Below are 27078 nucleotides of genomic sequence, written 5' to 3' on the forward strand. Positions count from 1 at the left end.
CCTTTGCTCTAGTGAGGCAGGACTTCCTGTCTCCTCTGTCTTAGAGCCTCCAAAGTGAGGCGGAGTGTAGGGGGTTGGTGTGCCAAGAGCTGTGGCAGTGGTTAAATTCGTACCTAGTGCACGGGTATTCACCCACATGTTCTTTTAGTTATCCTTGCTGTTCTCCCACGGCCTCTCCTAGAGGCCTTGGAGCTCCGAGAACCCAAGCTTGTGTCTGTCCGCAGGTTCGGAGAGGGCCATGGAGGTGCGACCTCCCGCGCCCCGGAGATTCCTCTACGGGGCGCTGGGTCCTTTCCCCCGGGTCTTTGCTGCGGAAGCTGTGACTGTCAGTTCTGTGGCCGCCGATTCGAAGGTCCCTGTGGAGGACCAGAAGCTGCCTTCCTGCGTCTCGGAACCTCATAACCTGGAGTCCGGATGGGACCGTCTCCGAGAGCTGTTTGTTAAAGAGTAAAAGTGCTTGGGGCCCGTGGGGAGGGGCTGCGAAGGAAATACCCTGAAACCTGGGTCACCCTGAAGCAAAGGACCACAGGGTGTTTTTGTTTATTTTTAAATGAGATTCGGGCTTCTAATATTTGTGTCCCTGGCTTGCATCCCGTCGTTTCATGTGACAATTGTGTTGACCGAACGGTTTTTAGGTGATAAGGGTGAGACTCAGGAATAAGAGCTTTTAGGGATATTTAAGGAATATAGTCTTAGTGTAATACTCTAATCTTACAGATTAGAAGAATTGGACTGAACTAATTAGTGTCAGAATTGACTCTGGAACCCACATCTGCAGGATCCCACTCCAGTATTCCTTTTCGGATTTCACTTGATCCCAAACTTCTGTATTTGATGGCCAGTAACCCCGCTACCCTCCAAAAAAGTGGAAGTTGGAGAGATGGGCAGAGGGCTGTAAAATTTTTATTCTTCCAAATAAGGGATATATAAAAATAGCACCTATTGCCTTTTTATAAAAGATATTAGCTGGTTTAACAAATGAGGATATTTCAGAATAAAAGATAATCCTTTGAATTTCATTAATTTTAATGAAAAACAGTATATTTCATTGATTTTTTGATTCATTTTATCTATCAATTACTGGTGAAAAGTTTGCCCTTTTATCAAGTACTTTACTGTGTTATAAAGTGGTTAAATTAACGTTGAATATTTATCATGTTGCTGAGGGGCATATAGTTGGGGCAAGGGAGTTGGCAGAGTTATATTTACTCTAATTAGATTTAATCATCTTTATTTTTAAGATGAGTTAGCCTTTCTCATTGATCCTTCCAATATTTAGTTGAGATTCTTGTGAAAGATCCTATGTAGTGTGTAATGGAAGAGGGTTATTTTGATAAGCTTTATAAACCAGAGAATGTTAGAGCTGCAAGAAATATGAAAGACAATCTAACGTAACTTCCGCACTCCCACCTATCATAAATGAGAAACGCAAGATTCACAGAGATTGCGATCTGGCTGCAGGTCACTTAGCAGTGGGTGACAGGACCAGAGCTACACTCCATTGTTGTTACTTGGAGTTGAGGCGCTTCCAACCACTGTGCCCTGTTTGTTTTCCACTATTTTTTAGCGGTTTGGGCCAACCATATAATTTCTTAGAGCCTCTATTTCCATATTGGCAAAATGTAGGTAAATATCACCTGTGTCATGGAATTTTTCAGAAGCTGAAAAAGTACAAAGTATATACATCTGCGTGTTAAATCGTAAGCTGTTTTACATTTTTTCTTTTCTGAATTCTACCATAGGCCATTTTTCATGTAAATGTTGTGGATCTTATTCACTATAAAGGATAAAATATAAAGTTCAAATTATAGTTTTTCCTGTTGACATCGTATAAGAATGGCAGTTTTCTAAGAGATTTAGATTTCTCTCATAGATGCAGAAACTAAAGACACTGATTCTGATATCAGAAATGTGGCTATTGGCAATTAGATAAACACTTGTATAGTCGCTGAAGAAACAAGTTAATAATGTAAACAATTAACATTTAATAGTTTACTTACCTGGTAAGATCATTATTTATAGTAACTTAATACTCAACAAATGTAGCTATTCATCAGAGCAATTTCTGGAGCACATCTTGGATACATATCTGGAGGACATCTTAGCAGTTCTAGTTTATGCTGTTGAGAGTAATAAGTTGAATTAAAACATTTTTCTTTGTTGTTTGGGTTGGTCTGTGCTGTCCGCTGCATCATGAGTTTTCTCATTTGGTGCCCACCTGAGCATGACATAACAGTTGAAGTATTAGAAAAGATAGGGTTTCCTTTTCTTTTTTTTTTTTTTTACAGCTAAGATTTCATTCTTGCATACATTGCCCTAAAATGCCTTAAGTGTGTAATTTCCAAAAGTTAGCTTAAAATTCAAAAAGGAAAATCATGATCTCTACACCCAGCTAAATTTCTTCCTATTTCCAGAGGCTATAGTAGTCATTAAATGAAAGTGCCTTTAAAAAAAAACCCCTTTTTATTGAGGTACAATATGCATCTAGAAAAATGTGTAAGTGTACTGATCAGTGGGTTTTCAGAAACCCAATACCAAGAGACTTGGTACCAGCATACCTGAAGCTCTCCTAAGTGTGCCTTCCCAAGAGTAACTAACAATTAGCCTAATTTCTAACAGCATAGATTAGTTTGGGCTGAAATTTGAGTTACTTGTAGCTGCATTATTTAATTCATCAGAGGATTTAATTGGTTCAGCCCATAATGAAAAATGTGGTTGTATTAGCATTTGGGGTAATTCTTCCATTCTATTTTTTGGAGAGAAGTATACATATACTAATGCCAAACAACATTTTGTTTTTGATGTTTTAGTGAACGGGAGAGAATGTCAAAGGAACTTCAGAATATTTATAGGGCAGCAGTTTCAGCAGGCATCATTGGCTGGGCATATGGGGGAATACCAGCTTTTATTCATGCTAAACAGCGCTACATTGAGCAGAGCCAAGCAGAAGTTTATCATAACCGGTTTGATGCTGTGGTAGGTACTGGTGTTCTAAAAGTACTCATGGGCACGCCAGTTAGCAATTCACTTTACGCTTAATCATTCAGTTAGGTGGTAGGTTGGGCGGGTTCAGGATGTCAAGAGTAAAGAAACAGTCTATCCACTGCACATCAGTCTTGAGGTTGCCTTCACAGGGCTGAATGTGGTTTTAGGACTGTAAAAATGTAACTACTCCTTAACAGTTAAGGGAGAGCTTGGAGCCCCTGCTGGGTAGAAACAAAGTGCTGGGAGGGGACAAAACAAGGTGGAGGGCTGGATTCGCCCCCTGGACCTTGTGTTTGCCACCTGTGCTTGAGCGTTGTAGAGTGTAACTCATTTGTTAGCTTTGTGCATCAATTCTGTTGTACTAGTGAGGAAGTTACAGCTCAGAGTTTTTGCTTTTTATTTTTAAATTATCTCAGACTTAAAAGTTTCAAAAGTACAAAGAATTGCAATATACCTTTCACCCAGATTATCCAAATGTTAACATTTTACCACATTTGCTTTATCATTTTTTTCTCTGTATAATGCCTACTGTTATTTGTGTGTGTGTGTGTGAACTGCTTGAGAGTAAGTTATAGACATGATGAATACTTCAGCCTTGTTTCTTGAAAAAAGGGACATTTTCTTATATAATTATGCAGATTAGGAAATTACACTGATAGAGTATATTTTATCTACAGACTTTATGTAAATTTTGCTAGTTGTCCCACTAGTACAATCTATTTGAAAAGTAACTAAATGGAAAAATTTTTCTGTTCCAGGATCTGATACTGTATCAGATACTGTATTTGCCCATCATGTCTCTCTAGTCCCCTTTAATCCGGAAAGCTCCCTGTCTGTTTTTGACTTTCTAGACCTTGACATTTTTGAAGATTATGGACCATTTATTTTGTAGAATTTCCCTTAATTTGGATTTGTTTGATTTTTTAAAAATGTGATTAGATTCTGGTCATGTGTTTTAGCAGGAATATCCTAGTATTGATGTGTCCCCAGTACACTATATCAGCAGCCCATGATACCTGTTTTTCACTACACTCATGGTGTTTACTTTAGTCACTTGTTTAAGATGGTCACTGCAAGGTTTTTCCACCATGAAGTTAACTGTTTTTCCCCATGACAGCAGTTTTCAAGGTGTGCCACAGCACACTGATACGCCGCAAGAATTCTTAAAGCAGGCAGTACCTGACTGTGTATTGGGGGCCACTGATCTCTTTTCCCTTAGATTGTCAAATAAAAAACACCACAACAGCCAATACAACAATAGCTGTCCAGTATGAACACATCAAAATTATACCTTTTTTTTTGTCAGATTGGCAAGAAATATATTTTTTGGTATGCCGCAGAATTTTAGTTTGTTTTTATGTGCCATGAAATGAAAAAGTTGAAAATTGTTGCCCTAATGTTACCTTATGGATACTTACTAGATACTTTGAGACTATGCAAATATCCTATTTTTCATCAAGTGTCTACCTTGTAGTTTTAGTATTCACTAACGATTCTTGTGTGAAAACAGTTGTCAATGTGGTGGGTGCTGAATGGCCATTTGCTGATTCTGTCATTCCCTCTGCATTTATTGGTTAGTATTCTGCTATCAGAAAGAGCTTTTACTTTCCCTCTGTTTGTGTATCTGTTTGATTTATTTAGTGTGGACTCATGGTTTCTTATTTTATTCTGTATGTTTATAAATCCATTATTATCATCATTTATTTTGATACTCAAATTAGCCTAGATATGGACAGTTGGAGCCCTTCAAGCTAGATCCTTTTGATACTTCCTCATCATTTTTTGAGCACATCTTTACTTTTTGGCACAGTGAGGTATTCCTAGCTCATCCTTTACTTTTCAAGCTGGAATGGACCATTTCACCAAGGAACTCCAGTTTCTTTTAGTGGAAAATGATATTTAAAAACCAAGATCTGGTGCTAGATACAGTCATTGCTACTGGGGTGTCATGGCTTCTAGGCCCTAGGCAGACAGAGTTAGGCAGTGTGTGTGCATGCATATGACTTGTATTCATATGCATACTCCCACATACATCTCTATCTGTTTTGTGTATCTGCCTACTTATTAAAAGCCATGAGTTCATTCTGATACCTTTCAGAGTGGTTTTCACTTGCCCAATACTATATAGTAGTTTAGAATCCAGTTAGGGATTCTCTCAGATTCTTTAAATACCCAGAGTTTATTCCCACAATATTATACTGGACGTGCCTTTTATGGTAGTCTAGTGACAATGGGCTGTGGAGACAGACAACCTACCTTCCATTTCTCACTTTATTCCTTATTGGCTGAGTGATCTTGGTTAGAAACTTCCTCTCTGTGCTTTAGTTAAAACTAAAACACCTGCCTGAAAAAAATATAAAGATTAAATGGGGTAAAATGTTAACACCTTTTACCTAGAACGTGGTCAGTAAATGATTACTTTTGTCTTCCTCTGCTCCTTTCTTACACATCTGTATTACTTTAATCCTTACCTTTTAATTTTCCATTTACTCAGTTCTTTATTTTATGTTTTTCTTTTCCTCAAGATTTCTTGGTGGGGGAAAAAGCATCATGTCTAATACTGATTTTATTGCTGGCATGGTATTTGCCATCCCAGTGATATTTAATTGATGGATTACTTGGTTGACACTGGCAATTCTTAGTTTCTTTTTTATCTCCTCATAGAATAGGATGCACATGGGACTTTTGCTTAAGCTTCAGTACTTAACGAAGGATATTTCTAGAGATTTTCTAGTTTCTATCTGTTCAGGTGTCCCTGCCTAACCCATAGCTGATATCCCTCCACCGCAGTTTTAGAATAAGGAAAGTATCAAGGTATCGTGGAACCTCACAGCCTTTTTATTAACTTTAGCAATCTGCGCATCGTGCTGCCACACGAGGCTTCATCCGGTATGGCTGGCGCTGGGGTTGGAGAACAGCAGTGTTTGTGACTATATTCAAGTAAGTTCTCTCTGAATTGTGAAAGAGGGTCTTGGTATTCTTTTATCAGCACATCTTTTGAGCAAGTGGGATTATGAAAACTGAACACCCACATGAAAGTGATTCACAATACCTTTTTCTTAAGAACTGTTGCCTATCTATATAAAAGACTGGGCCAGTTGTAGTTTTTGCATTCATGAATGGAGGTCTACCAACTGGTATCAAAATAGATACAAAGTTTTTAAGTAAGAGAAATTCTGCAAAATTCTTCTTTACATTTCTACTTTTAAGTGAATATTTATTCCAGAAATTTGATTGTTATTTTGTTCATTCTTCAGCAGGAGAAGGTCTACCTAGGAATCCACAGGCGTATTAATAATGTGAAAGACATTTAAGGACATTGAGTGGGATCAGGGATTGACATAATAGGCTCTTCTAAACTAATACATATCTCTTCAGTGAAAGTTGTGGTCAAGAAGGTAAATGGGATGTACCTTAAATTTTATATTTCCCTCTTCCTCCCTTCTTCCCAGCACAGTGAACACTGGTTTAAATGTGTACCGAGATAAAAATGCCATAAGCCATTTTTTCATTGCAGGAGGTAAGACATTTTTGTTCTTACTTACGTTTTTCAATCTCAAACAGGATTTGGGAAATACCGTATTTTTCGGACTGTAAGACACACTCCTCTCCCCCACCCCCCCAGATTTGGGAGGAAAATGGGGATGTCTCTTATAGTCCGAATGTAGCGTACCTGACTCACTGGCGGGGAGTGGGGGAGGCAGTGGTGGAACGGGTTTTTTTTTTTCCTATTTTCGTCCTCTAAAACCTAGGTATATCTTAAGTACTGGTGTGTCTTATAGTCCAAAAAATACGGTATGTAAGGACGTAAAAGTCATAGCTAGTAAATTCTTTGGTGGGATTATTCAGCATTCCTGTCAAAGGTATGGAGGCTATTATACTTGGTCCTTGGTATGCATGGTGAACAAAACAGAAAAGGTCTTTGCTTCCATGGAGTGTTACAGTCTAACGGGGAATGGGGAAAACAGTTTGTTATGATAGAATATACCAAATAGACAGGGCAGTGGGATCTACTGTGGACAGAGTGATTAGAGAAGGCCCGTCTGAGAAAGTGACATTTAAGCTTTGACATTTGATGCCTGAAGAATGTGAAGGAACAAGCCTTGCAAAGAAGAGTAGTCTAGGCAGAGGGAACATCAAAGGGGAAGGCTCCGAGGCAAGAAAGTTTCTCAAAAATAACATGACTGGAACATAGTGAGTTAGGGTAAGAGTGGTTTGAGATAAATTGGTTAGGAAGGGGCCAGGTTTTTCATGGTAAGACTTTGGATTTTATTTTAAAGCTCTCTACCTCTGGGAGATGATTAAAATGAACATTAAAAAAAGAAAGTACAGCCATCCCTCAGTATCCATGGGGGAATTGGTTCCAAGACATCACACTCCTCAAGTGCCATCACCTCCCATGGATACCAAAAATCCACAAATGCTCTAGTCTGTTATATAAAATGGCATAGTGTTTGCATATGGGCTACAGCAGGGTATGACTACACATCCCTTCCTTCACGTGGATTCAGCGTAGTACTTGGGGTGTGGCAAACTCAAGTTTTGCTTTTGGGAATTTCCTGGGATTATTTTTCCAAATATTTTAAACCTGCAGTTGGTGGAATCCACAGCTGTGGACCACTATACATGATTATCTCTCAAGAATATATACACAAAAATCCTTTACAAATATTAGTGAACAAAATCTGGCAACAAACAAGGATTATACACCATAACCAAGTAGAATTTATCTAAGGAATTCAGGATTAGTGTAAAAGAAAAAGCATTTGACAAAAAACAAATATACAATGACAAAAAATGACAAAAAGATAAAAATTCTCAATTAGGAATAAAAGGAAACTTACTTTTTTTTTAAAGAGAACTTCTTTAAACTGATAAAGATCATCTGTGAAAAATCTACAACTAATGTAATATTTAATGGTGAAAAGCTGGTTTTCCTGTAAGACTGAGACCAAGGCAAAGATTTATACGCTTGTACTGAAGTGTATGCTTGAAATGAATGCTCTTGTATTTGGTATTATACTGGAGACTTTAGCCAGTGCATTCAGGCAACAGAAAGAGATAAAAAGCATCTGGATTGAAAAAAAAAAACAAAAACTATCTGTATTCACTGAAAACATGGTTCCATGTAATAAGGACTCTGACTCTTTTTATTTTTAAAGATTATTTATTTACTTTTAGACCAAGGAGAAGGGAGAGAGAGACAGAGAGAAGCATCGATGTGAGATAGAAACATCAGTTGTTTGCCTCTTGCATGCACACTGACTGGGAACTGAATCTGTAATCCAAGCACATGCCCTGGGTGGGAATCGAACCAGTGACCTTTCAGTTTGCGAGATGACGCTCAGTCCACTGAGCCACACTGGTCAGGGCTGAGTCTGGCTATTTTTTAAATCCTTTTTTAATTTTCCAATTCTAGTTGACATACATTATTAATATGTTTCAGATGTACACTTCAGTGATTAGATATTATATGACTCACTGAGTGATCATCCTGATAAGTCTTGCCCCCATCTGACAACATAGTTCTTAGAATATTGTTGATTATGTTCCCTGTGCACTACTTTACATCCCCATGACTATTCTGTAACAACCCATTTGTACTTCTTAAACCCTTCACCTTTTTCACCAACCTCCCCCAAACCCCCTCCCTCTGGCAACAAGTCACAATGTTCTCTGTATCTGTGTGTCTGTTCTGTTCTGCTTGTTTTTTTATTTTGTTTTTATAGATTCAATTGTTGGTATGTATGTATTACCATTTTATTGTTCATATTTTGAGGATTTGTTTTTTCTTTAAAGAAGGCCTTTTAACATTTTACATAATACTGGTTTGGTGATGATGAACTCCTTTAACTTTTTCTTCTCTGGGAAGCTCTTTATGTGTCTTTTGATTCTAAATAATATCTTTGCTGGGTAGCATAATTTTGTTTTCTAATGCTTTAAATCTTTCTTGCCAATCCCTTCTGGCCTACATGAGAAATCAACTGACAGTCTTATGGGAGCTCCCTTGTAGGTAACTAACTATTCTCTTGTTGCTTTTAAGATTCTTTGTCTTTAACCTTTTGCATTTTAATTACGATGTCTCTTGGGTTCATCTTGTTTGTGACTGGCTCTCTGTGTTTCCTGTACTTGTATGTCTATTTCCTTCACCAAGTTAGGGAAGTTTTCTGTCATTTTTTCAAATAGGTTTCAGTTTCTTGTATTCTCTCTTCTGGCATCCCCATGTTGTGAATGTTGATATGCTTGAAGTTGTCCCACAGGCTGCTTACAGTATCCTCATATTTTTGGATTCTTTTTCCTTTTTCTGTTCTGATTGGGTGTTTTTTGCTTCCTTATTTTCCAAATCTCTGATTTGATCCTTGGCCTCATCTACTTCAGTGTTGATTCCCTGCAATGTATTTTCATTTCAGTTAATATATTATTCCCTTCTGACTGGTCTGTTACGTTTTCTATCTCTGTTTTTGTTTCTTATCTCTTTGCAGTTCTCACTAAATTCATCTACTCTTCCCTTAAGTTCACTGAGCATCCTTATAATCAGTGTTTTGAACTCTGCATCTAGTAGATTGGTTGTGTCCATTTTATTTCTTTTTCTGGAGTTTTGGTCTGTTCTTTCATTTGGGCCATGTTTCTTTGTCTCCTCATTTTGGCAGCCTCCCAGTGTTTGTTTCTGTGTATTAGGTAGAGTTGCTATGTCTTCTGGTCTTGGTAGCATGGCCTGGTGTAGTAGGTGTTATGTAGGGTCTACTGTACAGCCTCTCTGATCACCCTAGCTGGGTACTTGAGGTGCACCATCTATGTGGTCTGTATACACTTTCCTCTTGTAATTGAGCCTTGTTTGCTGTTGGCACGTCAGTGGGAGGAATTTACCCCCAGACTGATCAGCTGCAAGAACTGGCTGTGGCCACTGACCTCTGACCACCATGCAGGATCAGCTGTGCAGGATCCCAGCCCACAGAGCAAGATATACCACATTTTGCTGTGTATAATACACACTTCTTGCCCAAATTTTAGAAGGAGAAATAAGGATGCACACTATACATGGGTAGTACCTGAAATACCTTGTATCTGTTCTTATGTTTTGTAATTATTTGTGACATAAAATTTCTTACACCATAATATGTCCAAAAATAAATGCTAAAATTCCTTTGTAATACAAAAAACAAGTATCTAAATATAAGTGAATAAAAAATTGAATTAAAAAATTAAAACAAGGTGTTTTTCATTGAGTGTGCTGCATGTGGAGGTGGTTGGATGCTGGTGCCTTGATGTGGTCTTAAACTTTCTTTGTAGGTGTGCTGGCTCTAGGCTCTCCTGGGAAGTGTAGGCCAAGGTCATCTGCCACCTGTATTCTGCCCAGGGCCACCTGGCATTAGCTACAAAGGGATCTACAGATGGCTGCTACTTGTGCTAGACTTAGAGGTGCCCAGGTGAGGCCAAGCTGTGAGCCAAGTCTGGCTGCTGCTAGTGCCAGGCCTGGGGCCACTTAGCCAGAGGTACGGGGTTCATTTCCTGATACTGCATGTTTGAGAGATTTTAGGAAAATCTGAAAGCAGGAGCCAGGACAGGCCATTAGTATGGAAAGGCCACTGGAAACAGCTTGGGTGGGGCGGGGCCTCAGGGAATTACCAAGGTAGGGCAAACAGTGTGAACCAGATTGGTTAAGAATCTCAGCTATGGTGCCTACCAGCTTATGGGGGGAGGGCTCAGAAAAAGAACAATGGCCTTTGCCAGTACTTCTGTCTCAGAGAAAGCTGCTGCCCACCCTGAGTTCTTGTCCTGATGCTAGACAATTTAGTTCCTCCCTGTATGTCTCTGGTGCCTTTCAAGCTGCTGCCCCAGTGCTGGAACCCAAAGTGAGTTCAAGTAAGTTTGTATATGGGCCCTTTAAGAGGAACTTGCTGGGGCTCCAGAAACCCTCCAACTCCTTCAGCCTCACTCCCCACTGGTTTTTACAGCCAGACGTTAGGGGGACTTCTTTCTGGTCTGAGGGAACCTGGTGTGGGACTGGGACCTGTGCCCCAAAGGGGGGACCTCTGCAGCTGAGCTATCCCTCCCAATTTTTATCTGGCACATTTGGGTGTGGGACTAGCCCATTTTGCATCTCTACTGCGCCCCCCCCCCCCCCCCCGCCCCCAGTCTTGATGTGGCGGCTTCTGTAATTCCCTAGTTGTAGGACTTCCATTCAGCCAGATTTCAGGTGATTGTGAAGGAATGCTGTTCTGTATTTTAGTTGTAATTTTGATGTTTGGCTGCTGACAGCTTCTAACCCCTTGACTTTATTTTTTAGAGCAGTTTTAGGTTCACAGCAAAATTGGACAGAAAATACAAAGATTTTTATATACTTCCTTCCCTCCCACATACGAATAGCTTCTTCCATTACCAACATTCCTTACGAGAGTGGTATGCTTGTTACAATTGAAGAACCTATTTTGACATAATATTATCTCCCTAAGTCCATAGTTTAACTTAGGGTTCACTCCTGGTGTTATATACCATATGGGTTTGGACAAATGTATAATGACATATCCTATTATTATGGTACCATAAAGAGGGTTTTTACTACACTAAACTGTGCTCTACACATTCAGCCCCCCTCCCCAACTTGCCCCTGCAACCACTGATGTTTTTACTAAGTCCATAGTTTTTTAAGAATGTTACACGGTTCAAGTCATACATTATGTAGCTTTTTTAGATTGGCTTCTTTCACTTAATATGCATTTAAGGTTCCTTCATGTTTTTTTTATGAGTTCATAGGTCATTTACTTTTAGTGCTGAATAATATTCTGTTGTCTGGAGGTACTGAGCTCATTTATCCTATCACATAGTGAAGGGCATCTTTGTTGATTTTAAGTTTTGACAGTTATGAACAAAGCTGCTATAAATGTGTTTGCGGGTTTTTGTGTGGACATAAGTTTTGAACTCTTTCAGGTAAATACTAAGGAGTATGATTGCTGGATCATATGGTAAAAGTTTGTTTATTTTATAAGAAACTACCAAACGGTCTTCCAATGTGACTACCATTTTGCATTTCCACCAGAAATGAATGAGAGTTTCTGTCATTCCACACCCTTACCAGCATTTGGTGTTAGTGTTCCTGATTTTGGCTATTGTAATAGGTTTTTAAAAAATACTTTGTAAAAGAAAACTAGCAAAAAAGATTAAATTTTGTACTCTTTCTGGGTAATAGAATTAAAGGTGGCATTCGTTCTTGTTAATTAAAAATGTTAGAAAATGTAAGAAAAATATATAGTACTTAACTAATAAATATAAACTTCAAATGTTAGTTTTTAAAAATGTTGCCACTTGAGATGACATTAGTTGTGTTGTGCTTAGTAAAAGAGGAAAATGAATGACCATTATGGATATACAATCCCAGTGGGAAGGAATCTCTGAGCACCGGCTACCATGTAAGGCATGTCTGCTCTCAGGCCTGCCTGAGAGGTGTAGTGTAGCCATACAGTAAGGAGTGAAGGCATAAGCCGTAGATGTTTCCGTTGTTTTTTGGGAGGAAAGCTTTCCTTGAAGAAGAAAAAAATGAAAGAGGTGGAAGTGAAGGAATTACAGATTTTTAAGGGGAGGTGGGTAAAAATGAACTAGAATAAGAAGAGGTTGGATCCATAGAACAGATCGAGGAATTTGTTTTGTAAAAGGAGCATTTCTTCCTTTGAACCAGCAGAATAGAAGAGAAGCTAGCCGTATTGGCATTTTAGACCCAGGAAATCTTGGTTGTGATAGTATACTAAGGTTGGGTTCAGAAAACCTTCTTAGGTATTTATGCCCTTTTTATAGAAGAAAAACTTAAAAATAGAATTCTAGTGCTTAAAGGTGACTTAATATTGCTGTTTTTCTGTGTTTGTTTTTAAATAGCTGTCACAGGAAGTCTTTTTAGAATAAATTTAGGCCTGCATGGCCTGGTAGCTGGTGGCATAATTGGAGCCTTGCTAGGGTAAGTATTAACATGATTTGATTCTAAATTAACACAACTTTCATTAATGCTCTGCTTGTTTAATATCTCGTTCATTTCTAAAGAACAAATTTAATACTTAGACCTTATAAAAGATCTCTAGTCACATATTGGTAATAGCTTTGACTGTCCAATTTTAATTCTACCTCAGTTGTTCATTTACTTCCAGTTTTCACTGGGTTAAAAACTTTAAATATTGCTAACACTTGAAACTATTTGTAGTTTGACCAAAGGTACTTATAAGGAACAGGAGAAAGGAATAAGAAAGTTAAGCACATTTCTATTTTTAAAAAGTTTCTGTTTTGTTTGTTTAGTTTAATAAATTAAAAAACAATATCTTCTCTAACTTTTTACTTTGAAAAATTCTGAACCCACAGAAAAATACATTGAATGAATGAATACATTGAACACCCATTTCCACTTCAGTTAGAACCACCAATTGTTAACATTTTGCCATATTTGTATTCTACCTCTGTATGTGTTTGGGATATGTGTATATTTCTTTTTCTTTTTGGTTAAACAATTTGCAACTTCATAACTCTGGACCCTGAATTACATGAGTATGCATCTCCCAGGATAAGATCATTGTCCAGTGATATCACAGTAATCACAATTAATAATTTAGCATTGATTCAATAAAACAATCTTAGGTAGGATCTATATTCAAAATTCTTTAGTTATTACAATAATGTGTGTACAAGAAAATGTTTAAAGCCTAGGACCCAATTGTATATTGTATTTAGTAATTGTCTTTTTAGATTCCTTTCATCTAGAACAGTTCCCTTTATTATATCATAGTTTTATAGGTCAGAAGTCTGAACTGCCTTGAATGGGTTTTCTGCTCAAGCTTTCACAAGGCCAAAAATCAGTGTTGGCCAGGCAGGCTCTTATCGGAGGCTCTGGGGAACAATCTGTTTTTAAACCACTCAGGTTGTTGACAAAATCCTTGTGGCAATAGGACTGAAGTTCCTGTTTCCTGGCTGGATGTCACTCTGGCATCACTCTGTTTCTAGGGGCATTTACATTCCACCTCACAGTATCCCTCCATTTTCCAACCAGCAACCAGCATGTTGAACCTTTTCATACATCAAATCTCTCTGACTTCCACTCTAACACTAGCCAGAGAAAACTCTTCTGCATTGCCTTGGGGTACAGGCAGATAGTCTCCTTTTTCATTGACTCAAATCCAACTGATTAGTAACCTTAATTACATACGTAAAATCAGTTTGTCATGTAACATAATATAATCATGGGCATAATATCTCATCATACTCAGAGTTGGGGTGTGATGGCAGGAAAATTTGGGGGTACATTTTTTAATTCTGCACACAAATTTCTCTGCTGCAGTAGTATCTTATTCCCATTATGATTAATTAGTTATCTATGCGGTAAAAGTCTGTGAATAGCCTGCTTTCCAGCTATCTTTTAGTGATTTTTTTAATGATCCATTGATGATACATGATATAATTAGTTATTACAAAGGCAAAACATTGACTTGCTATTCTATCATTTCTCCTGTTCTCATGGGCATTCACCTGAATAGAAGAGTTCTCCCTTTCCCTCCATGTACCCACTCCCTTTTCCTTTCCTCTTTTCAGAAGGTAACACTGTAGATTTATAGGTCCTTTTATTTTTTTTTTTTAAGTTCTGAGTTAGCTTTATTTTTTTAATTTTATTTTTTATTCTTCAGCTATAGTTGTCCCAGTTTTTATCCCATTGTTCTCCCCTGCCCTACCCCCCCCACCCCACCCCCACCACCCCAGCTCCCTCAGTCAATCCCCACCCTGTTGTCCATTACCATGGGTCCTTTCTACATATTCCTTGAGTAGACCATTCCCCTTCTTTCCCCATTTCCCCCCTCCCCCCGCCCCTCTTGTCACTGTCATTTTGTTCCTTATTTCTATGTCTCTGTTTCTATTTTGCTCATTTGTTTTCTTCATTTGATTCCAAATTTAGGTGAGCTCATATGGTATTTGTCTTTCACTGCCTGGCTTACTTCACTTAGCATAATACTTTCCAGTTCCATCCATGCTGCTGAGAAGGGTAGGAGTTCCTCTATCTTTCTGCCCTGTAGTATTCCATTGTGTAAATGTACCATAATGTTTTAAAATACATTTATTGATTATGCTATTACAGTTGTCCCATTTCCCCCCTTCCACTCTACTCCATCCTGCCCACCTCCTCCCTCCCACATTCCCCCCCTATACTTCATGTCCATGGGTCATACTTATAAGTTCTTTGGCTTCTACATTTCCTATGCTATTCTTACCCTCCCCCTGTCTATTTTCAACCTACCATTTATGCTACTTATTCTCTGTACCTTTCCCCCCTCTCTCCCCCTCCCACTCCCTTGTTGATAACCTTCCATGTGATCTCCATTTCTGTGGTTCTGTTCCTGTTCTAATTCCTTGCTTAGTTTGCTTTTGTTTTTGTTTTAGGTGTGGTTGTTAATAGCTGTGAGTTTGCTGTCATTTTTACTGTTCATGTTTTTTATCTTCTTTTTCTTAGATAAATCCCTTTAACATTTCATATAATAAGGGCTTGGTCATGATGAACTCCTTCAACTTGACCTTATCTGAGAAGCACTTTATCTGCTCTTCCATTCTAAATGATAGCTTTGCTGGATACAGTAATCCTGGATGTAGGTCCTTGTCTTTCATGACTTGGAATACTTCTTGCCAGCCCCTTCTTGCCTGTAAGGTCTCTTTTGAGAAATCAGCTGACAGTCTTATGGGAACTCCTTTGTAGGTAACTGTGTCCTTTTCTCTTGCTGCTTCTAAGATTCTCTCCTTCTGTTTCATCTTGGGGAATGTAATGATGATGTGCCTTGGTGTGTTCCTCCTTGGGTCTAGCTTCTTTGGGACTCTCTGAGCTTCCTAGACTTCCTGGAAGTCTATTTCCTTTGCCAGATTAGGGAAGTTCTCCTTCATTATTTGTTCAAATAAGCTTTCAATTTTTTGTTCTTCCTCTTCTCCTTCTGGCACCCCTATAATTCGGATGTTGGAACGTTTCAAGATGTCCTGGACGTTCCTAAGCCTCTCCTCATTTTTCTGAGTTCTTGTTTCTTCATTCTTTTCTGGTTGGATGTTTCTTTCTTCCTTCTGGTCCACAGCGTTGATTTGAGTCCCAGTTTCATTCCCATCACTATTGGTTCCCTGTACATTTTCCTTTGTTTCTCTTAGCATAGCCTTCATTTTTTCATCTAGTTTTTGAACATATTCAACCAATTCTGTGAGCTTCCTGATTACCAGTGTTTTGAACTGTGCATCTGATAGGTAGGCTATCTCTTAGTTGTTCAGTTGTATTTTTTCTGGAGCTTTGACCTGTTCTTTCATTTGGGCCATTTTTTTTGTCTTGGTGCGCCTGCTATGTAAAGGGGCGGAGCCTTAGGTGTTCACCAGGGCAGGGTAATGCTGGTTGTAGCGCCGTGATGCTGTATGTGGGGGAGGGGCCGAGAGGGAGCAATGGCGCTTGCTCCACTCTCTGCCGGATTTTAGTCACTCCCTCTGCTACCCAGTATCAATTTGGGCCCTTCTGGTGCTGATTCCCGAGTGGGTGGGCTTGTGTACGCTTTAGGCCCTTGTGGGTCTCTCCAAGGAACTCTCCTGTGAGCCTGGGAGTTTCTCCTGCTGCCACCTCAACCCCCACGGGTGTTTTCAATCAGAGGTTTGAGGCTTTATTTCCCCTCGCTGGAGCCCTGGGTTGCACCGTCTGCTTTGCTCCCCCACCATTCCTCCTGGTTTATCTATGCGCAAATGTGTGGCTGCAGGGTCTGCCAGCCACCATCTTGTAGGGTTTGGTAGCTGCAGCCTGCCCCGTTCCACAATCCGCCACCTCACCGGGTCCGCCAGCCGCTGCCTTCCCGCGAGTCCTCTCCACCCCAGCTGTCCGTCTCTGCCCCTCCTCCTGGTCTGCATGAATATTTCTTCTTTATCTCCTTGGTTGTTGGACTTCCATACAAATTGATTTCCTATCAGTTCTGGTTGTTTTTTTGTTTTTAAATTGTTGGTGTCCTTCTTTTGGTTGTGTGAGGAGGCACGGGGTGTCTACCTATGCCTCCATCTTGGCCGGAAGCCTAAATGTACCATAATTTTTTTTTAAGTATATTTTATTGATTATGCTATTACAGTTGTCCCATTCTTTTTCTCCTCTTTGTCTCCCTCCACCTACTACCCCTACTCCCTCCAGCATTCCCTCCCTTAGTTTATATCCATGGGTCATACATATAAATTCTTTAGCTTCTCCATTTCCTATACTATACTTAACCTCTCGTGTCTATTTTGTACCTGCCAATTATGCTTCTTATTCCCTGTACCTTTTCCCCATTTTCCCCTCTGCCTCCCCACTGATCACCCTCCATGTGATCTCCATTTCTGTGACTCTGTTCCTGTTTTAGTTTTTGATGAGTTTGTTTTTGTTTTTGTTTTTTAGGTTCACTTGTTCGTTGTTGTGACTTTGTTGTCATTTTCCTGTTCATGGTTTTGATCTTCTTTTTCTTAGATAAGTCCCTTTAACATTTCATATAATAAGGGCTTAGTCATGATGAACTCCTTTAACTTGACCTTATCTGAGAAGCACTTTATCTTCCCTTCCATTCTAAATGATAGCTTTTCTGGATAGAGTAATCTTGGTTGCAGGTCCTTGTTTTTATCAATTTGAATACTTCTGTCCAGCCCCTTCTTGCCTGCAAGGTCTCTTTTGAGAAATCAGCTGATGGTCTCATGGGAACTCCTTTGTAGGTAACTGTCTCCTTTTTTCTTGCTGTTTTTAAGATTCTCTCCTTATCTTTAATCTTGGGTAATATAATTATGATGTGTCTTGACATGTTCCTCTTTGGGTCCAACTTCTTTGGGACTCTCTGAGCTTCCTGGATGTCCTGGAAGTCTATTTCCTTTTCCAGATTGGGGAAGTTCTCCTTCATTATGTTTTCAAATCAGTTTTCAATTTCTTGCTCTTCCTCTAATGACACCCCTATGATTCAGATGTTGGGACATTTAAAGTTGTCCAAGAGGTTACTGAGTCTCTCCTCATGTTTTGAATTCTGGTTTTTCATTCTGTTCCAGTTGAATGTTTATTTCTTCCTTTTGTTCCAAATTGTTGATTTGGGTTCTGGTTTTCTTCCCTTCAATGATTGTTTCCTGTATGTTTTGCTTTATTTCACTTTGTATAGACTTCACTTCTTCTTCATTTTGTGACTGAGCTCAATCAATTCTGTGAATATCCTGATTACCAGTGTGTTGAACTTTGCCAAAATCTGATAGGTTGGCTATCTCCTCATCCCTTGGTTCTTATTCTGGAGTTTTGATCTGTTCTTTTACTTGGGCTATATTTCTTTGTCTCAGTGCACCTGTTACATTGTAAGGGGCGGAGTCTTAAGTATTTCTTAGGCTGGGGCAACCCACTTTGCTGCATTGTGGCACTGCATGTGGTGGGAGGGGTTAGAGAGGGAACAATGCCAGTTACTCGGCCCTCACCCCACTTTCAAGAGACTGGCAGTTTCTCTCATTGCCACAATCCCCACAGGTTTTTATAGCTAGAGGTTCTGAGGCCTTTTCTTGCCCATGCTGGAACCCCGGGTTGCATGGTCTGTGTCACTCCCAAGTTGTTCCTCCCAGTTTATCTGCACACTATTGTGGGACCACCCAGTCTGGAATCTGGTACCTTGTTGCCTGTCTTCTCTGCCCCAGCTTCCCGTCTCTGCCTCTCCTACTAGTCTGGATGAATGTTTCTTTTTTAACTCCTTCATTATTGGACTTCCATGCTATTGGATTTTCTGGAAGTTATGGTTGATTTTGTTTTTAAATTGTTTTTTTCCTTCTTTTGGATGAATGAGGAGGCGAAGCATATCTACCTATGCCTCCATCTTGGCCTGAACTTATAGCAGTTTTTTGATCCACTCATTTACTGATGTGCACTCAAGCTGTTTTCAGCGCTTGGCTATTGTAAATAATGCTGCTATGAACATTGGAGTGCATAGGTTTTTTTGAATTGGTGTTTCAGTATTCTTAGTGTATAATCATAGCAGTGGGATCACTGGATCAAAAGGCAGTTCCCTCTGTAGTTTTTTGAGGAAATTCCATACTGTTTTCCACGGTGGCTGTACCAGTCTGCATTCCCACCAACAGTGCACTTAGGGTTCCCTTTTCTGCAATCCTCACCAGCAGCACTTGTTGTTTGTTGATTTATTTATGATGGTCCTTCTGGCCGGTGTGAAGTGGCATCTTATTGTGGTTTAATTTGCATCTCTCTGATGACTAATGATGTTGAGCATCCTTTCATATGCCTATGGGCCCTCTGTATGTCCTCCTTGGAGAAGTGTCTGTTCAGGTTGTTTGCCTATTTTTTAATTGGATTATTGTCTTCCTGGTGTTGAGTCATATGAGTTCTTTATACATTTTAGAGATCAAACTCTTGTCTCATGTATCATTGGCAAATATGTTCTGCCATACAGTTGGTTTCCTTTTCATTTTGCTGATGTTTTCTTTAGCCATGCAGAAGCTTTTTATTTTGATGAAGTCCCATTTGTTTATTCTTTCCTTTATGTCCCTTGCTCTAGGAGATATATCAGTGAAGATATTGCTGTGTGAGATATTTGAAATTTTCCTCCATATGTTTTCCTTTAGGACTTTATGGTGTCATGACTTATACTTAAGTCTTTTATCCACCTTGAGTTTATTTTGGTGTATGGTGTAAGTTGGTGGTCTCATTCCATTTTTTTGCATGTACCAGTCCAGCTCTCCAGGCATCATTTATTGAAGAGGCTATTTTTACTCCATTTTATGCTCCTGCCCACTTTGTCAAATATTAACTGACCATGGAGACATGGGTTTATTTCTGGGGTTTCTGTTGTGTTCCATTGATCTATGTGTCTGTTCTTATGCCAATAGCAGACTGTTTTGATTATAGTGGCTTCATAATAAAACTTGATATCAAGTATTGTGATCCCTCCTTTTTTTAATTAGTTATTTTTAAATTTAGCATGTCTTCATTTATTGCTGACATTTTGTTGTGTTAATGTAAGAGGTTGGTTTGGAGGGAAAAATTGTTGAAGTTAGCGACAATAATAAACTTTTTTCACTGTGGAATAAAAATAAAAGTTACCATCTTAACAGTTTTTAATCATATAGTTCCAAGGTGTTAAGTATATTTACATTGTAGTGCAACAGATCTCCAGAACTTTTTCATCTAGCAAACCTGGAACTCAGTACCCATTAAACAGTAATATTCCCTCTCCCTTTCCTCAGCCCTTGGCAGCTACCTTTCTATTTTCTGTTTCAGTGGTTTTGACCACTTTAGATACTTCACATGAGTGGAATCATAAGTGTCCTTTGTAATTGGCTTATTTTTCTTAACATAATGTCCCTGAGGTTCATCCCTGAGGACATTATATTGCATGTGACAGGATCTCTTTTTTTAAGGCTGAATAACATTTCATTGTAGTAACATTTTCATTATTCATCTGTCTATGGACATTTCCACTTAGCAACAGTAATTTTTTAAATAAGCGTACTTAAGTTGTAGCCAGAGGAAATTTAAGTTATATCAGAGCCAAATATCTTCTTTTCTCTGAGTACACAAGAACAAAACCCTCTTCCTTATTGTAATAAATATAATATAAATCAGTTTCTTAATGGGCAACTCTTCGCCTTGTGGGTGAGACCTTTGTGCTGAACTTTTGGATTTTAGGATATTTTGGTGGCTCCAACCCTAAAAGCCACTAGCATTCTTCCCTCAACCAAAAATGGGGATCTGGTGCCATTCCTTGTATTCATTTTGTTTCTGAGAAATCCTCAGTATAAAGCTACTTACTAGAACTTTTCATAATCATGTGTTTTCCTGGTCGATTTTTGATTAAAAAGTAGCTAATTTATAGACATGTTTTTATATCACTTATTAAGGAAGTTGCAGTGAGTGTTTATTGTTCAGAACAGGAAGGAAATTGCCTTGATTTTTGTTTTTATTCAACAAGGACACTTTAATCGTCAAGTGTTCCTGTACCCATCAGTGAACAAATGGCTCAGTTGGTGTTGCTCATGTTTTAGCAGAGATGCTCATGTCTTGTCTGGTCTAATGGCATGTTTTTTCTAAGCTTCCCCTCTGCTTCTTCCTCAGCACTCCTATAGGAAGCCTGTTGATGGCACTTCAGAAGTATTATGGTGAGACGGTTCAGGAACGAAAACAGAGGGATCGAAAAGCACTCCGTGAGCTGAAACTGGAAGAGTGGTAAGGAACATGTTAAGACTAGGATATCTGACTTTCCTAGCAGCAGGCCTTAGATACTATAACTGAACCCAAACTTAGCTGCCTGTCTCAACAAAAACCAAACTCATGAGACAGGTGCTGGTGAGGAGGAAAGTGATTTATTCGAGCATCAGCATCTTAAGAAGATGGGTGGATTCCTGTCCTCAAAAACCCATTTTACATCTCTGGTCAAGCCAGTGAGTCTTATAGAGAGTTGGTAGGATTTCAGGAAGGGGAAAATTCCTACAGAACTGCTGTTTCTTTCGGGAGTAAAGGGTGGGAGTACTGAAAGGGAAGTCACATAGCTTCTCTGTTTGCTTTAGCATTCTTCCCTTTCTTTGAGGAACATAAACCATAAATGTGGTTTATGGCTGGTATCAGTGTATCTCGCAACTGCAGTAAAGACTGAAGCACAGGGTTGATTAAATACCAGTCCAGGTACCCCAGGTACATAATGGAGGTGACCAATCAATGTTTCTCACATTGATTTTTCTCTCTTCCTTCCTCTCTCTCTCTAAAAACTGTGGGGAAAAAAATGTGCTTGGGTGAGAATAAAAAGAAAAAAGAGATTCTACTTCTTGCTGTGGATGTGGAGGAATGAAGTAGGTGTAGTGGCTGGACATGGACCGGATGCCACTGAGGAGGGTGAAAACTTTCACCTGTTCCATGTAGACATTTCCTGTGGACTAGTAGTCAGACTGACAGTAGACTTCATGCTGATTCTTTGTAAGATCAATGTAATAAGCTGCCATCTAGTGCTCCTGGTACAAATGACTCTTACAGTTCAGCTTCCTGGGTACCTAAGGTGACATTGGCTGCGGCTGCTGCACTGAGAGTTGAATAGATAGGCAGTCTTTTTTTATCCAGGTTTTTACTTGAAACTTTCATTTGTGCTAAACAAACACACAGACATGGGAGTTCTTAATATCTGTAGATCTGTTGTTCAAGGACTTAGGTGCTATAGGAGAAAAAACGTTGATTATTCAAGCCAATGAAAGCTTGAAAACAAGGCTTTAAATCCTAGCTAGACTATTCATCACTATGACCTTAGACATTATTCTTAACTTTAATCCCTAAGTTGTCTCAGGCATTCTAAGGGCAGAATCACACCACAGTGTTCAATATATGCTTATTTTGTTCCTTTCTCTTTTCCATACTAAGAGGTTGAGATATACAGTTATATAGGTTCTAGAGCAAAGACACTTAAAATTTTGTAACAAGCATAAAATTTAATATTAGGGAGAATTAAAAACACGAAAGCATTACCTTCTTTCTAGTTCTTAGGTATCATAAGAGACTTCTTTTCTTAAAAAGGAAACCTTGAGAGAGGAGTTGGAAAGATAAAGAAAGTATATTGGCTATTTGAATCTAATATAGGAAGTATGGAAGAATTAGCATTTGGAAAAATATGAACAAGTAATGATTTTATTTTGATAAAAAAATGGAAACCAGAAATAGGAAACTAGAGAAGTTGATTGTTATTTAGTGGTGGAATATGGGTAAAAACAAAACAATTATAATGAAAGAATACTTCGGCAGAAGGAAATAGTATCAAAGTATGGGATGAAAAATATATATATACATATATATGTGGTCTGTAGATCTGTTGTTCAAGGACTTAGGTGCTATAGGAGAAAAAGCGTTGATTATTGGAGCCAATGAAACCTTGAAAACAGGGCTTCCAGAAGGTATCCAGCCATGTAATATGAAAAATATGGAGACATTTAATGAAGAATATGTAAGAAACATTGTACATAGGACAGGGACACCTCAGTCAGCTTCAAAGTAGGTATCTTGAGACCTCTCACAGTTCTCCTAGTCGCCATCTGCTGCCATGTCTTATTTTCCTGAATCTCATTGGTCTGAAATCTCTTCCCTTTCAAGGTGATTTTAGTTTTAGGAAAAACCAGAAGTTGCAGGGCACCAAATCTGGGTACGGGGGGCTGAGTCACCTGGGCAATTTGATGTTTCGCCAAAAAACTCTGCACAAGACGTGATGCATGAGTGGGCATGTCATCGTGATGAAACTGCCAGTTATCAGTTCCCCATAGCTATGGCCTTCTGAATCATCCAAATAGTTTCCGCTGAGGAATGTTCAAGCTTAACACTAAATTTGATGCAGACTTGTTGCTCTACTCACTCAAGTCATTTTGAATGCAATGGCCACACAGCACACATGCTCACTCAATGGCATCTACCGCCCCCACTGACTAGTACAGTGAAGTTGTCATTATTCACACATGTGCATTCCAGTCCACTGTCCTTGGCTGGAAGTTCACATCATTGTCTCACAAACCATTCTCATTATATTAATAATGCCTAGACTTTTGACTTTTTCTGGACTGACTATATACATACATATATACATATGCACACACATATACATATACAAATGATATTTCTGGGAAACATTAGTATATGGAAAGAAACTTTTATCTGCTTCTTTAATCTAGGGAAATCAAACATAGTTAGAATCTAAAAAATTGCCCTACTAAGCACCAAATGTTAGAAAACTGGCTATAGAGATGAAAAAAGAACTCAAATCTGGTTGTGAAGAGTTGAAAGTCGTAGATGACCCTGATAATCACTTAAAGAAAGGAAAGGAATACGACTTCATTTAGAAAAAGTACTAATCTGTTATTTAGAAATTAGATTTTAATTCCTCATATATATACATCTGTAGCATCCCATCTGATATTTCTGTACCAAGGTTACCATTGTTAAAGCTTCTGTGCAGTTTCTACAAGGTATGGCAACAAACAGTTTAACAGAGTGGCTGGGGACTCATGTCCCCCTGACTGTGAAGGCAAGAGGACAGCCACGTTGCAAGGCTTACACCTTAGATCAGGGTGCTTCAGCCCCTGCATCACGTCAGCCCTATGACAACTCTGCTGCCACAGTAGCAGTCTCCATTTTGGTAATATAAGAATTCTAGCTGGCTTGTGAGTGGAACAGGTTAGGAGAAAGAAGAAAGTCAGTGTATTTGAAGTGCAAGGAGCAGTGTATGCTCATAATTCACAGGGAGAGTAAGACAAATGCTATCTTAAAAAAAAAAAAATCTCTGCCAACTAAAGCATAGCAGGACTTGATACATCCTTTTCCTTCTTTGGTTACAGGAAAGCCAGACTAAAGGTTACTGAGCTCCTCCCTGAAGAAATTGAACGTAGCCTACAGAAAAATCGATCTAAGGATGATGCTGAGAGAATTGAAGAACTACTAAATCTTCCTAGAAGCCCCTCATCAACAGATAAACAAGACAAGGACTGAACTTGTTCTGAACTTGAAACTCACTGGAGAGTCGAAGGAAGCTATGTTGCCATGTCTGCTGCATGTCGGTGTTTGGGCGACTCCTTGGTTGCTTCGATGACAGCTGTAAGCACTAGCACCTGTAGTGGCAGTGCTTGCTCTTACTTGTTTTTTTAAAAGTTGTTTTATTGTTGTTCAAGTAGTTGTCTGCATTCACCCCCTGCCACTCCCCTCCCCACCCCAGCCATCTCCACCTCTGTCCCCTGATCCCACCACCCCTTGGTTTTGTCCATGTGTCCTTTATAGTTGGTCCTGAAACCCCTTCCCCCCTCCATTATCCCCTCCTACCTCCCCTCTGGTTACTGTTAGATTGTTCTTAATTTCAAATGTCTCTGGTTATATTTTGCTTGCTTGTTTTGTTGATTAAACAAATGTGGCCTCATCAAAATAAAAAGCTGCTGCATGGCTAAAGAAAACAGCATTAAAATGAAAAGAGAACCAACTATATGGGAAAACATACTTGCCAATGATACCTCGGACAAGGGTTTGATCTCCAAAATATATAAAGAACTCTTACCTGTTTGTGAAACCAAGAATTGGGCCAGTGTACTCTCACTTTACATATCCTTAAATTTAAATACATACATGTATTTATATTGATCAACCTATATATTTGACATGTCTATATTGATTGATCAATATTTTTTTTCTAAATTTTATAACAGTAAATTAAAAATTTCCCAAAAGATTAATGTGGAACTCTACAGGTTATGTATGTATGTATGCTTGTAGCCCTTTAAAAGGGTCCTCTAGGAATCAGCAGGAGGATGAGAGAAAAGAACCAGGTAAGGTAAATGGTCTGTGAAACCCTGGTGCCCTTGGGTCCTAGTAACAGTAGGGGCCTAAGTAGTAGTGTTTGGTTTTAATAAAAATAAAAAATGATTCCTGTCATTTGAAATAACATGAATTTCACAAAAAGGAAGTGGATAAGCATTATTACAGAAGCAGCCTGACTTTGTTTACTCTGTCAGTATTGCTGGCAAAGTGTCTGTGCTGTATTATGGGTTACTTAGCATAGATATGATAGATACTCAGTTTCTACACTCCAGGAGCTTACTGCCTTGGAAGCTGTTCCGCAGATTGTGACTTTTACTAAATAGGGGAGGTGGGGGGGATGGGGATGGCTGAATTAACTATCAAAGGCAAAAGAAAAATAGTGCTTTGTCTCAATGTTAGACCTCATAGTTCCTACTTTGAAAATACCATTGCTCACAGGAACAAGGTTTGTGAAGCCGTGAGTGTGGTGGATAAAACAGTTGGCTCTGGAAGAAGACCAGCATGTGGCTTCGAAGCCTTGTGATTTTAGCTAAAACAAAACTATTTTATTTTAAAAAAAAATTTTATAAAGCTATTGGGGTGACATTGGTTAATAGGACCATATAGGTTTCAAGTGTACAGTTCTGTGATACTAAACTATGCACTTCAGCACCTGAAGTCAAAGGATCACTGAGAATTAGGCTCTCTCCATGCCCACACAACCCACACCCCTGCCCTCTGGTGACCACCACACTGCTGTGTCCACAAGTTTCAGTTTTATATCCCACATTTGAGTGAAATCGCGTGGTTCTTAGCTTTTCCAGACTGCTTTATTTCACTTAGCATAATATTCTCCATAATATTCTATTGTTTTAAGATTTATTTATTTAGTTTTAGAGGGGAAAGAGAGGGAGAGAAACATCAATGTGTGGTTGCCTCTTGCATGCTCCATACTGGAGACCTGATCTGCAACCCAGGCCTGGGTCCTGACTGGGAATCATACCAGTGACCCTTTGGTACCCAGGCCAGCATTCAATCCACTGAGCCACACCAGCCAGGGCCCTATTAATTTTTTGAGGAACTGCCAGACTGTTTTCCATAGTTGCTATACCAGTTTATAGTCCCACCAGCAGTGAATGAGGGTTCCCTTTGCTCCACATTCTCCTGCATTTGTTTTTGTCTGTCTTACTGATAACAGCCATTCTAACAGGTATGAGGTAGTATCTCATTGTAGGTTTGTTTTGCATGTCCCTAATAGCTCATGAAGTTGACTGTCTTTTCATGTATCTGTTGGCCATTTGTATGTCATCTTGTGTGAAGTGCCTGTTCAGGTCTTCTGCCCAATTTTTAATCCTCACCTGATGATATGTTTATTGATTTTAGAGGGAGAGGGAGGGAGGCAGGAGAGAGAGAAACATTGATGTGTGAGAGAAACAAAGATCAGTTGCCTCCCATTTGCACCCTAGTCAGGGATAGAACTTGCAACCTAGGTATGTGCCCTGACTGGGAGTAGAACCTGCAACCTTTTGGCGTATGGGAAGATGCTCCCACCAACTGAACCACCTTGCCAGGGCCTCTGCCCAATTTTTAATTGGATTGTTTGGTGTTGAGTTGTATAAATTCTTTACATATTTTGAATATTGACCCCTTTTCGCAGCTGTTGTGTGCAAATATCTACTCCCATTCAGTCGGTTGCCTTTTTGTTGGTTTCTTTTTTGTGCAGAAGCTTTTTCAGTTTGATGTAGTCCCCCTCATTTATTTTTGCCTTTACTTCCCTTGTTTTTGTGGTCAAATCAATAAAATGTTCTCTATGACCGAAGCCTATA

The 27078-nt window shown here is 39.1% G+C and overlaps 1 protein-coding gene across 1 annotated transcript; it reads left to right on the top strand.

Annotated features, from left to right (window-relative positions):
• TIMMDC1 (translocase of inner mitochondrial membrane domain containing 1) lies at positions 1 to 27078 on the top strand. The gene is made up of 8 exons (XM_024578114.3): positions 1 to 124; positions 225 to 447; positions 2811 to 2976; positions 5837 to 5925; positions 6438 to 6505; positions 12853 to 12931; positions 21062 to 21172; positions 24307 to 27078. The coding sequence occupies exons 2-8, from the start codon at positions 239 to 241 to the stop codon at positions 24455 to 24457; spliced, it is 873 nt and encodes a 290-aa protein (XP_024433882.1). The 5' UTR covers positions 1 to 124; positions 225 to 238; the 3' UTR covers positions 24458 to 27078.

Source organism: Desmodus rotundus, chromosome 2 (genome assembly GCF_022682495.2).
Source record: "Desmodus rotundus isolate HL8 chromosome 2, HLdesRot8A.1, whole genome shotgun sequence".
Taxonomy (NCBI): domain Eukaryota; kingdom Metazoa; phylum Chordata; class Mammalia; order Chiroptera; family Phyllostomidae; genus Desmodus; species Desmodus rotundus.